This window comes from Pelophylax lessonae (genome assembly GCF_965119305.1).
Source record: "Pelophylax lessonae genome assembly, chromosome: 8".
Taxonomy (NCBI): Eukaryota; Metazoa; Chordata; class Amphibia; order Anura; family Ranidae; genus Pelophylax; species Pelophylax lessonae.
The window spans coordinates 27,665,512-27,679,644 of NC_138775.1; the positions used below are offsets into that span (position 1 = coordinate 27,665,512).

The 14,133-nt window shown below is 40.0% G+C and overlaps 1 protein-coding gene across 1 annotated transcript in view; it reads left to right on the forward strand.

Moving 5' to 3' along the window:
- COL7A1 (collagen type VII alpha 1 chain) overlaps nucleotides 1-14,133 on the forward strand; it is a 360,938-nt gene that overhangs the window by 345,272 nt on the left and 1,533 nt on the right. Inside the window, exons 115-118 of the mRNA XM_082266262.1 lie at nucleotides 4,286-4,535; nucleotides 9,613-9,729; nucleotides 10,802-10,864; nucleotides 10,976-11,152. Of these exons, the coding sequence (XP_082122388.1) occupies nucleotides 4,286-4,535; nucleotides 9,613-9,729; nucleotides 10,802-10,864; nucleotides 10,976-11,152 (607 nt within the window). The remainder of the gene's footprint in view (nucleotides 1-4,285; nucleotides 4,536-9,612; nucleotides 9,730-10,801; nucleotides 10,865-10,975; nucleotides 11,153-14,133) is intronic.

Consider the following 14,133-nt stretch of genomic DNA (forward strand, 5'->3'; position numbering starts at 1 on the left):
AATCCATCATGAATGCTGCCACCAGACTCATCCACCTTACCAATCGCTCAGTGTCCGCTGCTCCTCTCTGTCAAGCCCTCCACTGGCTTCCGCTCACCCAATGAATTAAATTCAAAATACTTACAACATCTTACAAAGCCATCCACAGCTTAGCCCCCAACTACATCACCAGCCTAGTCTCAAAATACCAACCTAATCGCTCTCTTCGTTCCTCTCAAAACCTCCTGCTCTCTAGCTCCCTCGTCACCTCCTCCCATGCTTGCCTCCAGGACTTTACCAGAGCCTCTCCAATCCTATGGAACTCCTTACCCTTATCTGTCCGATTATCTCCTACTCTATTAGCTTTTAGGCGATATCTGAAAACCCTCCTTTTCAGAGAAGCCTATCCTACCCAGAAAGAAGTTTGTTTGAAATATTTGCAAATGTATTAAAAATAAAAAACAAATTAAAAAAAATCACATATACATAAGTATCACAGGCTTTGCTCAATGCTTTGTTGGAGCACCTTTGGCACCAATTACAGCCTCAAGTATTTTTGAGTATAATGCTACAAGCTTTCCACTGATCATTCTTGAGACGATTCTACAACTTGATTGGAGTCCACCTTTGATAAATTCAGTTGATTGAACATAATTTGGAAAGACACGCACCTGTCTTTATTAGGTCCCACAGTGAACAGTGCATGTCAGAGCACAAACCAAGCCATGAAGTCCACAGAATTGTCTGTTGACCTCCAAGACAGGATTGTATCGAGATACAGATCTGCGGAAGGGTACAGAAAAATTTCTGCAGCATTGAAGGTCCCAATGAGCACAGTTGCCTCCATCATCCATAAATGGAAATTGGAACCCCCAGGACTCTTCCTAGAGCAGACCGTCCTGCCAAACTGAGAGAAGGACCTTAGTCAGGGAGGTGACCAAGAACCCAATGGTCACTCTGACAGAGATCCAGCATTTCTCTGTGGAGAGAGGGGAACCTTCAAGAAGAACAACCATCTCTGCAGCACTCCACCAATCAGGCCTGTATGGTAGAGTGGCCAGATGGAAGCCACTCCTCAGTAAAAGGCACATGACAGCCCACCTGGAGTTTTCCAAAAGGCACAATGAGAAACAAAATTCTCTGGTCTGATGAAACAAGGATTGAACTCTTTGGCCTGAATGGCAAATGACATGCCTGGAGGAAACCAGGCACTGCTCATTACCTGGCCAATATCATCCCTACAGAAAAGCATGGTGGTGGCAGCATCATGCTGTGGGGATGTTTTTAAGCGGCAGGAACTGGGAGACTAGTCAGGATCAAGATGAATGCTGCAATATACAGAGACATCCTTGATGAAAATCTGCTCCAGAGCGCTCTGGACCTCAGACTGGGGGAAGGTTCATCCTACAACAGGACAACGAACCTAAGCACACAGCCAAGATAACAAAGGAGTGGCTACAGGACAAGTCTGTGAATGTCCTTGTGTGGCCCAGCCAGAGCCCAGACTTGAACCCGATTGAACATCTTTGGAGAGATCTGAAAGCGGCTGTGCACTGAAGCTCCTCATCCAACCTGATGGAGCTTGAGAGGTCCTGCACAGAAGAATGAGAGAAACCGCCCACAAATAGGTGTGCCAAGCTTGTAGCATCATACTCCAAAAGACTTGAGGCTGTAAGTGGTGCCAAAGGTGCTTCAACAAACTATTGAGTAAAGACTGTGAATACTTATATACATATGATTTTTTATTTTTTTTTATTTTTAATAAATTTGCAAAGATTTCAAACAAACTTCTTTCACATTGTCATTATGGGGTATTGTTTGTACAAATTTGAAGAAAATAATGAATTTAATCTATTTTGAAATGAGGCTGTAAAATAACAAAATGTGGAAAAAAGTGAAGCACTGAGAATACTTTCTGGATGCACTGTAGACAAAAAGCAAGGTGAAATAAATGTTGTCAGAGGTTTTAACCCTTCCACCGTTCTCACAAAAATGTTTTGGCTGTAGTTGGGCAATAGGTCTTCACTGGCTTCAGTTCCTGTGATCAAGATTGTCTAAAGAACAATTATTATTGTCAGCAATCATCTGATTTTTCTCTTCCTATTCCTATTACAACATAAGTAGCTTTTAATTCGGACACTTTCCATTACATGACATTCTGAGCCCTCTGATTCCTCCTGTATTGAGTTGTATTGTAACTATACTGTCTGCCCTTGTGTTGTAAAGTGCTGCTCAAACTGTTGGCACTATATAAATTCTGTATAATAATAATAATAATATTAAATTCTGTTCTTGTATACTTCTGATCTGACCACATAGGCTTCAGTTTGGTAAAAGCAGTGTGAAAAGCAAAGCTTTTACAAAGTAATTTAACCCACGTCAAGCAGCTTTGTTGAAGACTTTAGTGCACTCTTCAGCCCCAATTTGGAGGCGATAAGCACAGATCTTGATGGGAACTCATACTACCACTTTAAACAATGAAAATAGATATGAAGCGCCGGAGAAGGAACTTTTAGTTCAGATTTAATGACTGATTCTTGGCAGCTCTACCACAAAATGTGGTCCTCCCGAAGGGAAATGGCCTCCGCTGAAAAAACCCAGTGAGATTGACAAAAAGAGCCCCAACGGGTCTTCTTACGAGTCCATAAATATGCATTGCAAACAAGCAAGCAAGTGTTTGATGCACACGTCAATTGCAACTGGTAATTATGTTCCCTCTATGACATAGAACACTATCCAGGAGTTTTGTTAGTTAGAGTCCTTTTGGTACCCTATTTATTTTTCATCCAAGACCTGATGAATGGGGACTGTTTGGTCCCTGAAACTCATTGGCCACATTTTATATTTCTGTGGTCCCAATTATATCAGCAATAAATGATTATGGACTCTTAGGAAAATTGGCTTTAGTTACTTTTTTTTTTTCAATTCCAAACATGTGTGGTTCATCTCGTTCAGAATAAATACTCGGACAATTTTTTTGTTATTCTGAGATTTGGACATATCTAAATACCCGAGATAAAAGTTTACCAAATGCTCCAAATAACAGAACGAAATTCATCCGAGTTTTGGAAATTCAAATTGAAATTTGAATTTAATTTCACATGGACTTATAGTCTAATTCAAACTGTAAAAATACTTCTTAAATCAAAGACTGTGTGTGTTATTAGAGTACCATTTCAAAATAATGCTGTTTTTGTTAAGCCAAAGATGACTTAAGGAGTCATTGCAATCATTTGATGAGGATTTTTCCTTAATTTGTTCACTTTGCCTCAAATCGAAAAAAAAAAATTCTAAAGTTTTAGATTTGACCAATTCAAAATGTATCAATTTGAAAGTTTTGAATCAAAAAAGTTGGTAAATTCAAACAAAATTTGAAAAAAACATAAAACGAATTCTGAACACAGATCTGAATACAAACTGAATGAATCAACCGAATCTAACTAAACTACATTAGTGATCGACCGATATTGTTTCTTTATTGCTGATACCGATATTTTGGTCATCGGATATCGGTATCGGCCGATATTGGCCGATATTTTCGGACATTTAAAATGTTTTTTTTTTTTCCACAGGTACTCTGGTGGAGGGATCTGGGGGTCTAAAAGACCCCATACCCCTCCTCTGCACTTAAAAGCATTCAAAATGCCAAGTTTGGCTGTTTTGAATGCTCGCATTTTTTTTTAATTTGCCGCTGAGTACCCGGAAGTGATGGCATGACATCACTTCCGGGTTTTGTACATGGAGACCCGATCAGAGCCGAATGCGGCTTTGATCGGGTCTTCTATTCAGCGGCCGTGCAGGATGATTGCCCGGGTCTCCCGGTGGGACGGGAGACCCGGGCGAACCGCGGAAGGCGGCAGAAGGGGGGAGACGTCCCCTCCCGCTCCTTGTAATGACAGCCGAGTAGCTTCTCAGCCACATCGGTTGTCATTACAAGACAGCCTACAGTCGGCTATGAAGGCCGGTACCAGGGTGATGCCTCTAGCTGCAGGCATCACTCTGGTACAGCACTTTCCCGAAATATCGGCAATATCAGTAACCTCAGGGGCCAATTCCGATATATCGGGGAAAGTGCATATCGGCCCCTGATATATCGGCATTGCCGATAATCTTTTGTTCCCTAAACTACATAACTAGATTAATGAATCGAAATGAAACAAAAGACATTTTTTCATCATGCACATGTCTATTCATTTCCACTTTTTAAAGTGAGAAGCAGCTCTCCTGTTTGGTTTACATCCTTGAACTGGAGATAAATAGTGATCTGAAGGCCAAAGCTGCCTGAAGCTTGCTCAAAACTTTGCAGATGCTTTGTGATAGTTTGTTGCACACATGGCTCTTATGCAAACTGAAGGTGAACAAGGGTGAAGAGAATGGGATATCTTTCACTGCAGTTCTCATTCATGGACATTTTCTAACACCCCCATCTGAATCTGTTATGTCCTTATACCTCTCAGGTTACTTTTCTGACAAACCATCTCCCCCATCATATCCGCCTAGCCCACGTCTAGTCCCAGTCCCAGCTCTTAAGTTTTCTCACATTGATGAAGATGAGGGTGAGTTGGATCTCCTAACAGCAGAAAATCTAGTCACGTCTTCTGTCCACACCAATTTATTTTTCGCTTTTACAGTCAGCCACATGTAAACATAACAATTAAGTGTCTGCTTCTATGTCTGCATTGCTTTGCAATCTATCATCCTTAGCTAATATAACGCGTTATATTCTACAAGGGAGGGCTGGCAAAAACAGTTTAATGCCAATGCAAATAAGTTAAAACTGATGCTAACTTCATATATCTGTTGGACACTCCAGTGGTGAGATATTACCTAATCCCCTTTGTGATTTCATCCCTTACACCAAAGCCATAATGAAGGTATCACATTCCTACAACTGGATTCACCAGTTATTTGAACTACATTACATTATGGAGAATCCTGAAGCTGTTATATGGGTTGTAGTGGTCATGGCCATTGGATGGAAATGGGAATTTTGTTAAAAAAATGTTTACTCATCAGAGCCCAGAAACATATAAGATACCTATTTTAGGTCAAATTAACTTGTAAATTGTCCACATTGACAAGATGCCCTAATTGTTCTGCAGTTGAAACCTCTGCCAGGATAGGTAAAGTTAGAAACCTTTTCTTGAACTGTTAGGACCCCTGTTTCCACTTAAAAAAACACAAAATTGATGTTTTGTGACAGTTCACTGCTGTATTTGCTGTAAAGTCCAAAGGATACCCTGCGATTCTCCAAGCAAGGGGGCCATGAGACAATTGCCTACATGTGCTCTTTTAGGCAATATACGATAACAGTGAGGGCAGAGATATAACTAGATAGCTTCTATATATGTTTAATTAGGTACCTGGATTATATATATTTCAAATAATTACTTTTTTTTTTTTTACATCAGGGCATCTCTTACTGTCCTAAATCATTACTAAGTGGGATTTGGGCTAATGCCCTTCCTGTGCTCTTTGCCAGCCCTCCCTTTAGCACTTTACATGTCCGAGCAGTAAACTTTATGACTTAAATTAACAAATGTACAACTTGCACATAAAATTAGGCTTAATGCAAAAAAAAAAAAAAAAATAATAATAATAATAAAATATTCCAATCGATTTAAACAAATCTGGATTAACTGGATAAGCATAAAATAAGACATAAAGTCTCATGTAACAAGTGTCTGAAGGTAAAATATGTTGCCCATTGAAACCAATTTGATTCAGATTAGCTGTCTTTGTTCAGTGTAAATCACATTGACTTGTAAAAATGTAATTGGCAAATATAGGCAACACATTTTTTGTATTCAGATACTATTGAGATCTTCATACGAAGGTAGTATCTACCTTCATTGTAAAGTAACATTAAGCAGGATTGGACAAACCCCAGGAGCCATGTGGCCAACACACCTAACTCATTTCTACATGGGACAAATGTTCCCTATTAGCAGCTGCTGTGTCTGGTCAATGGGTAGGCACCATGTGGCCAACACACCTAACTAATTTCTACATGGGACAAATGTTCCCTATTAGCAGCTACTGTGTCTGGTCAATGGGTAGACGTCTTTCTAACTTCTTCGAGTTGTCACTGGCTCAGTTTTGCCCAACCCTGTTGTAGGAGATGGTAGAGGGTCATATTTTCCCTACTTTCCCCCCACCTTAGTCCTCTACTTGCCATGCATTTGTTAACAAATCATTTAAATAATTATAATTCAAAAGAAGAAAAACAAGCATAGTAATTCATGGGGAAGGTAAGGTTGAACTTGGAAAACTTTCAAAAATTTCCATGTCACTCACACATCCCGATAATCTCTGGGCCAACCTTGTAACTGCTCTGACTTTGTAGCCGCTTTAATAGCTGAGTGCTGGTTGCTGGGTCTGCACATGGTGAATCTTGTTCTCTCTGTGTTTCTTTACAAGTCTTTGTGTTGTCTTACTCAAGTAGACATGGACCAGGCAGCAGCAAGAAGACCAAAAAAAGGACAATGATCACATTTCCTGCTTTATTCTCTTGCAAGGGCAAAGAACTCCTCCATATTGTTAGTTATCATTTCCAACCAAGCTGAATTCTGAAAAAGGTGTAAGTTTCTTGCCTGTTGCCCTTGTGATGCTGATGGCTGAACCACTCTCCCATCTATGTGTTATATCTTCACTGAAAGGCAAACAAGATTGACAGTGGGTAAGGGCAACTTTCACCTGTTTGAAGATACATTTCAGCTGTAGTAAGTCTGAGGGGATATTTAGAGTAAGTCTTGTAGATATTTAGAGAAAATGAAAGGAAGTCCTTTAATACTGTCCTGATTTAGAGGAACACAGATAAGTCAAAGCTGTAATCAAAGCAGAGAAGCCTGAATATATCATTGTCTTTGAGCATGTTGGCGTAATTCTATTATTTTCCCGCAATTCCTAGTGTGTCCTTTGCGTCTATTTATGTGCTTCTATCACACTTACTATGTATTTTGCATTGTTTTCAAGTGTAAATTAACCTGTTTCTGTAAGTCTACCCAAAACAGACATTTGAGTTTTAGGCTCATGCAGCCAAGTTGAATCACATGTTGGTTTTTAACTCTATTGGAGACTCTGACAGCAAGATATCCACACCTGATCCAAATTTGCAAACCCACTGATGACGTTATAAGGGCATCTCACTATCTTTACTTTTAATTTATATTACATTATCAAAAATGCAGAAGGAGAATTTAGACCTCCTTGCTGCAGTAGAGGAAGTGAGACTCCTTGGTGAATGTAATATTTGAATCTGTCGATCGAAGCACTACACTAAATAAGGTGCTCGAAGTGTTGAAATTAAAATTAAGCTTCTATTCCAACCATATAGTAGGTGCTACAGCCAATGTGTTTTGGGGACCACACACTGCCTATTCTTTAGGGCTTAAAATGTATGGAATCCACTGGTATGGACTTAAAATTAGACTCTCTATTCAGAGAACATAGTAACATTCAGCAGCTCGTAAATGTTACTGGGTGCTCCCAATTTAGAGTCTAATAAACAGTTTTAAGGCCATACCAGTGGATTCCATATAATTTAAGCTCTAAAGAAGGGGCGATAGGTGGTTGATGATTTCTGATGAAGGGGATGAAGTGTGGTCCCCAAAACACACTGGCTTTAACACCTATTATACGTTTGAAATAAAACCTTAGTGTGGACTCTGATTCCGAGGTTACTGTGGCAGTTTCTTGGTTCACGGGAGTAGCCAACACATCACCTAGATCAGGGGTGTCAAACTAAAATTTCATAGTAGGCCGCATCATCATTATGGTTGCCCTCAAAGGGCTGGTTGTATCTGTAAGACTAGATGTCCAGAGCACCCTCACCATCGAAAGTCAAGAGTCCCCTACCTTCCCTTACAGCACAGTTCACCCCACTTAGCTTGTGCTGCTACCAGGTAGAAGCTGGTGGCAGAGCTGGGAAGCGGAAAGTGCAGGGTTCGGAGGAGAACTAGAGGAGGCGGGGATGAGACAGTGCTGCGGGTGCACAGAGAGTTGAAAGCATCTGTCGGAGGAGTTCTGTCCTCCTATCAGCTGCTAACGGCTGCTGCTCTAATTGAAGTAGGGAACACAGAGACAAGCCTCTCCATGGCTGAACAGAGAAGCCCAGAATCTGGTGGAGGAGTTCTGTCCTCTCTGCTGCTACTGCTGAGACAAGGTAGGGGCAGAGATGAGGAGGATGTCACAGCAACAGGAGAGGTGTGAGGGCCACATAATGAAAGGGCCTGATGGGCCGGTTTTGGCTCACAGGCCTTGTGTTTGACACATGTGACCTAGTTTCTCTATTGGGATACCACTAGCACAGTTTTGCCAAATACACCAATAGCACAAAATTATGATCTACCTAAGGTTGCAGCGCCATCAGTCTACCACTTCAACCTTGGTGAATGTGACAGAACTGGGAACATTAATTGGGGGCTCTCACCACTGGAGACTCTTGAGAGGTATCAGAAGCTGATGAGCCGCTCAACTCCCCTACATCAAAAAATGACTGAAATATCAGTTTTGGGTAGCCATCTAGCTGTTAGTCATTGCAGTCTTTGTCAAAGACCTGCGCCTTCAGTGTATGCTGCTTTGAGGTCTCTAATGTTGCATGGTAATATAAAGTCTATGTTTTCTTTGCTTCAATAGTCGGAGTCTACATTTTCTCTATGTCTTCAAATTGACAGTAATGTCACTGTGTTTCTGTCTTTGTTCCTGTTCTACCTTTATCTGAAAGAAGTTTATGGCATTGTATTTTATAATTTCTTGCTACTCTTGGGCCTACCATGATGGTCACTGTTGCCTAAAATATTTGAAGATCGGCAATATTCATGAGTCACCTCTGTATGGTTTGCATTTTACTGGTTACCTGCTGGATAAAAAAAAATGCACAAACCTGCTGGGTATTACATCTCTGCTGGATTTTTTATGGAACACTGCTAAATATAACTCGTTACACGGTGAGCTTATTTATGGGTCTCCCCAAGGTGTGGTCTGTTTGTCACTGCTTGGTGAGATTTTGGAGATAAAGCTGATGGTGATTTGTGGGTAACTGCTGGAAATAATATAATAATATGTGGGGCACTGTTGGATTTACTGCTCGTGTGTCTTGGCTCAGGCCTGATGCTTTTATTAAACAATTTAGTCTAACTATGCTGCTTGGTTTCGCACTCACATGGTCTAAGATGACATGTTTCTACTCTCCTTGAGCATAGCCTAACTTGTGCTTTTTGCCCTCAATCTACATAAGGCATATGTTGGTGGACCTTATTTTCAACTATACTTTGACTGTTAGTGTTCCTTCTCCATGAAGCTAATACATTACTTCCTATAAGCACTCTAACTTATCATTCTGGCATGAAGGGTCTTTACTTTTCATCCAAACGTGGGATAATTTTGCTTGTTCAGATGTTCTTGTCTGTGGTGAACACATTTTCCATTAAATTTTTTTATGCTCTCTTGGTTTGTCCTGAATTTGGTTTTGTGTTTTGCCTGAACTATGCTGCCCCCCTTGACTCTTCTGTCTTTATTGTGCTTGATCTTCCATTTCTCTTCTGCCTGTGCTTTTCATGCTACGGATCAGTCTAAATTTCATTACGGCCTTGATGAACAGTTCTTATCACTGCCTTTTATGTTCTCCTCCAGGGCGAGAACTTAAGGTGGTGGTGAACACCAATGATCCAGATTACGAGCACATATACACGGTGGATGACTACAAAGATATGGATGAAGATGGCACAGAGAGCACCATACTGAGAGATGGTCAGAGTTTATTGATCTGTCTATCTCTAAAAACTCCCATACATTTTGCCTCCTTTCTTTATTCCTTTCTTTTCTCCAACATGCATGCCTTCCTTTTTCCTCCCCCCCCCCTCAGGACTTCTCTTTCTTTATTCATGCCCTTCCTTCCTTTTTTCCTTCCTTCCTCCATCCCTTCTTTCTTTCCTTCTTCTTTTCTTTTATCTTTTCTTTACCTCTATTTATTCATGTTTTTCGTTCCTTCCTTCTTTCCTCCTTCCCTCCTTTCCTACCTTCTTTTACTTATTTTTTTCTTTCTCAAACATGCATGCCTACCTTTTTAATTCATGTCCTTCCTTTATTCATGTATTTTCTTCCTTCCTCACTTCTTTCTTTCTTTCTTTCTTCCTTCCTTCCTCACTTCTTTATTTCTTTCTTTCTTCCTTCCTCACTTCTTTCTTTCTTGCTTCCTCACTTCTTTCTTTCTTCCTTTATTTCTTCCTTCCTCACTTCTTTCTTTTTTTTTTCTTTCTTTCTTTCTTTCTTTCTTTCTTTCTTTCTTTCTTTCTTTCTTTCTTTCTTTCTTTCTTTCTTTCTTTCTTTCTTTCTTTCTTTCTTTCTTTATTCCTTCCTCACTTCTTTCTTTCTTTCTTTCTTTCTTTCTTTCTTTCTTTCCTTCTTTCTTTCTTTCTTTCTTTCTTTCTTTCTTTCTTTCTTTCTTTCTTTCTTTCTTTCTTTCTTTCTTTCTTTCTTTCTTTCCTTCTTTCTTTCTTTCTTTCTCTCTCTCTCTCTTTCTTTCTTTCTTTCTCTCTTTCTTTCTTTCTTTCTTTCTTTCTTTCTTTCTTTCTTTCTTTCTTTCTTTCTTTCTTTCTTTCTTTCTTTCTTTCTTTCTTTCTTTCTTTCTTTCTTTCTTTCTTTCTTTCTTTCTTTCTTTCTTTCTTTCTTTCTTTCTTTCTTTCTTTCTTTCTTTCTTTCTTTCTTTCTTTCTTTCTTTCTTTCTTTCTTTCTTTCTTTCTTTCTTTCTTCCTTCCTTCCTTCCTTCCTCCCTCTAACCCTCCTCTCATTTTTTTCCTTTACTTGCATTTTCGTCTTGTAGACACAACCATACCGACAATATCAGAAGCAAGCCTGCGGAGTAAGAGAGATACGTCAGCACAGGGTAGGGTGTACAGTACAATAACTTCACCATGTAAAACATACAAATGTATTTTTGTACATTTAACACTGTTTATATTGTTTAATTATATTCTATGTCTGTTATTTTTGCTAGATATATGCAGCTTCCCCATGGAAGAGGGAGAATGCAAAAAGTTCACACTAAAATGGTATTATAACCACCTAGTGAGAGAGTGTCGCCCGTTTGTGTACAGTGGCTGCGGTGGAAATCTTAACCGATTTGACGAGAAGGAGCAATGTGAGCTACACTGTGTACACAGAAAAGCAGAAGGTATGTTTTAACACTAAAGTTCCATATATCATTGAAATAGTGTATAACGTTTGTTATTAAAGGGGCTTTGTTAGGTAGATTCAACTTTTTTTTATCTGATCATGATTCAGTAAAATGGCAGGAGTAAGTAGAGAGTGATAGAAACAAGGGTTACACGGATATCGGTGCCAACACTAAGCATCTGCACGAGTATCGGAAGCTCCGATACCTGAAACCGATACTTCAGGCTCTCCCACTGACAGTTGAAATGTAAAAAAAAAAAATTTGGCAATTACTGGTTGTTAAGGAGCAGGGCCGCTGCGACCTTAACAACTGATGACTCATTCAGCTGTCAGTGGGGTTCCCCTTTGATAGCTGAAGTGTAAACAAAGTCCTGGCAATTGAGAGCCAGTTCACATAGGCGCGACCCGACTTGCCGGGGCGACCTGTGAAGTCACGGTGCGCAGCTCGCACCGTGACCTCGGAGCGGCATGCACAGACTTCATATCATTGAAGTCAATGCAGGTCGCTCCAGGTTGCCCCAAAGTAGCTCAGGACCCTTTTTCTTAGTTGGAGCGACTTGTGTCGCTCCTATTAGAACGGGTCCTGTGCTAATCTATGGCAGGCGACCCACGGTGACTTGTCAGGCGACCAGGTCGCCTGACAAGTCGCCCCAGTGTGAACCGGCTCTTAAGCTGCCAAAAAAAGCAACCGCAATGTTTATCAACAACATTGCTCAGCTGTTGAAACTAGATAAAAAGAAACAATGTTTCTTTTTTGTAGCTTTCTGTTTATTTATCTACAGATCAAAGGGATGAACTTCATCAGCAGATGAAGTCAGTTTAAAGCAACCTGTCAAGCAATACTTTTTTCTTTCTTTAATTAAATGTTTCTCTGTTTAACCCCTATTAACCCTTGTTGTTAACCCACTATACTATGTACATCACATCCCCCCTGTTATATAATACTATGTGTCCCTGTGTCTGTGTTAAATGAAAAAAATGTCCTTTTCTCAGAGCATCTCCTGGTGCTCACTTGATTCCTCACCTGTCTCCTCTGCCCAGCTGACAGCTATAGCAGGCGGGGCCGAGCACTATGGCTGACGTCAGCCGGGAAGGAGAGAGAGCCAAGGAGTCACATGAGCGCAAGGCCGGGACAAGGGGTGGGCAGGAGGGGTGGCTGCCCTGGGCACAATAGTTTATTGCAGGGATGGGGGCACCCTGAACCTAACCCTAAGGGAAGGGGGGACGCAATTTGGGATCTTTGCCCTGGGCGCTGGAAGGCCTTGTCCCGGCACTGCATGAGCGCCAGGAGACACTCTGAGATAAGGTATAATCTGCATTTTTTTTTATATAGCACAGGCACAGGGACACATAGTGTTATATAATAGAGGGGTTGGCATGATCATAGGATAGATATGAGATATGAGAGAGATTTTCTGATAGAGGTGGAAAGATTATGATCATTTAAAGGGCAACTTCACTTTCGTGGGGAAAAAAATAGCAAATAAAGAAAAAATAATATAGCGTATACAATTGCGACACAAATCATATTGTAATTGAATGCTATTAAAAATTGACTTTCCTTTTCAATCTGCAGCTGCTATAATTTTCTGAAAATTAAATGCAATATGGCTACCTGGAGGTGTTCTGTACACAGAATGTATACTGACCACACCCCAGAAACATTAATTGCTGCTTGTGTGATTGGCCCACTAATTTTCCCAGAAATCTACACTAAGATACAAGTCGGATTTATGGCATCCCCTGCAACAAAAATGTAATTTCCTCATTAGTGCCCTGCAGCTGGACAGCAGATTGATAAATATGAAACCACTCCCATTAGAATCACTCAGCACAGAGTAACACAGAGGGATTTTTTCAGAATAACAAAAGTTAGAAATCTGCAACAAAGTTTGTTAAAATCCTTGTAATGTACATATTCCCAGAGGGGAATGTTTTTTTTCTCAACAAAAATGGAGTTATGGTTTAAGATCAGCCTTTTCAAACTAGTTAAACAAATAAATTAGCCGACCGAGATTATACTTCAGGAGTTTTTTTTTTTTTTTAATTAGAGTTCAATTCACAGTGTTGCTGCAATATTTAAGATCACTATTTAGGGTTAAGGTTACTATTTAAGTAATCACTATTTAAGATTATGATTATTTAAGATCGACCTTTGTGAACCAGTTAAACAAGTTAATTAGTCAACAGGGATTATCCTTCACGAGTTTCTTTAACCACTTAAGAACCGCCCCACGTACATTTATTGTGGCCAGTGTGGCCCTTAAGCGCAAAATCACATACCTCTATGTGATTATCGTTGTCGGCTCTGGGGCACGCGTGCACCACCAAAGCCGCGCTTCTGCTGTGACTGGACACAGCGGGAGAAAATCAGCTGATAGTTTGTAGGAGAGACAGTATGGCGGTCTGCTGTTTTGTCAAAAAGGCAGAGAGATCTTGTGTTCCTGCTAATCAGGAACACAGATGTCTCTCTTCCTCCAGCCAGTCCATTCCCCACACAGTAAGAAAGCACACCCAGGGAATACAGTTAACCCTTAGATTGCCCCTGATGTTAACCCGTTCCCTGCCAGTGTCATTTATACAGTGGTCCCCAAAAAGTGTCACTTACAGTAATGTCAGATTTGTCCACCGCAATATTGCAATCCCACTAAAAATTGCTGATTGCTGCCATTACCAGTAAAACCAATATAAAAAAAAAAAAGTCTGTAAATCTATCCCATAGTTTGTAGACGCTATAACTTTTGCACAAACCAATTAATATATGCTTTTTGTTTTTTTACTTAAAATATGTACCAGAATACAAATTGGCCTAAAGTGATGAAGAAATTCGATTTTTTTAATTTTTTATTAGATATGTTGAATAGCAGAAAGTAAAAAATATTGTTTGTTTTTTTTTTTTTTTTTTTTTAAATTGTCAGTATTTTTTTGTTTATAGCGCAAAAAATAAAAACCACAGAGGTAATCAAATACCACCAAAAG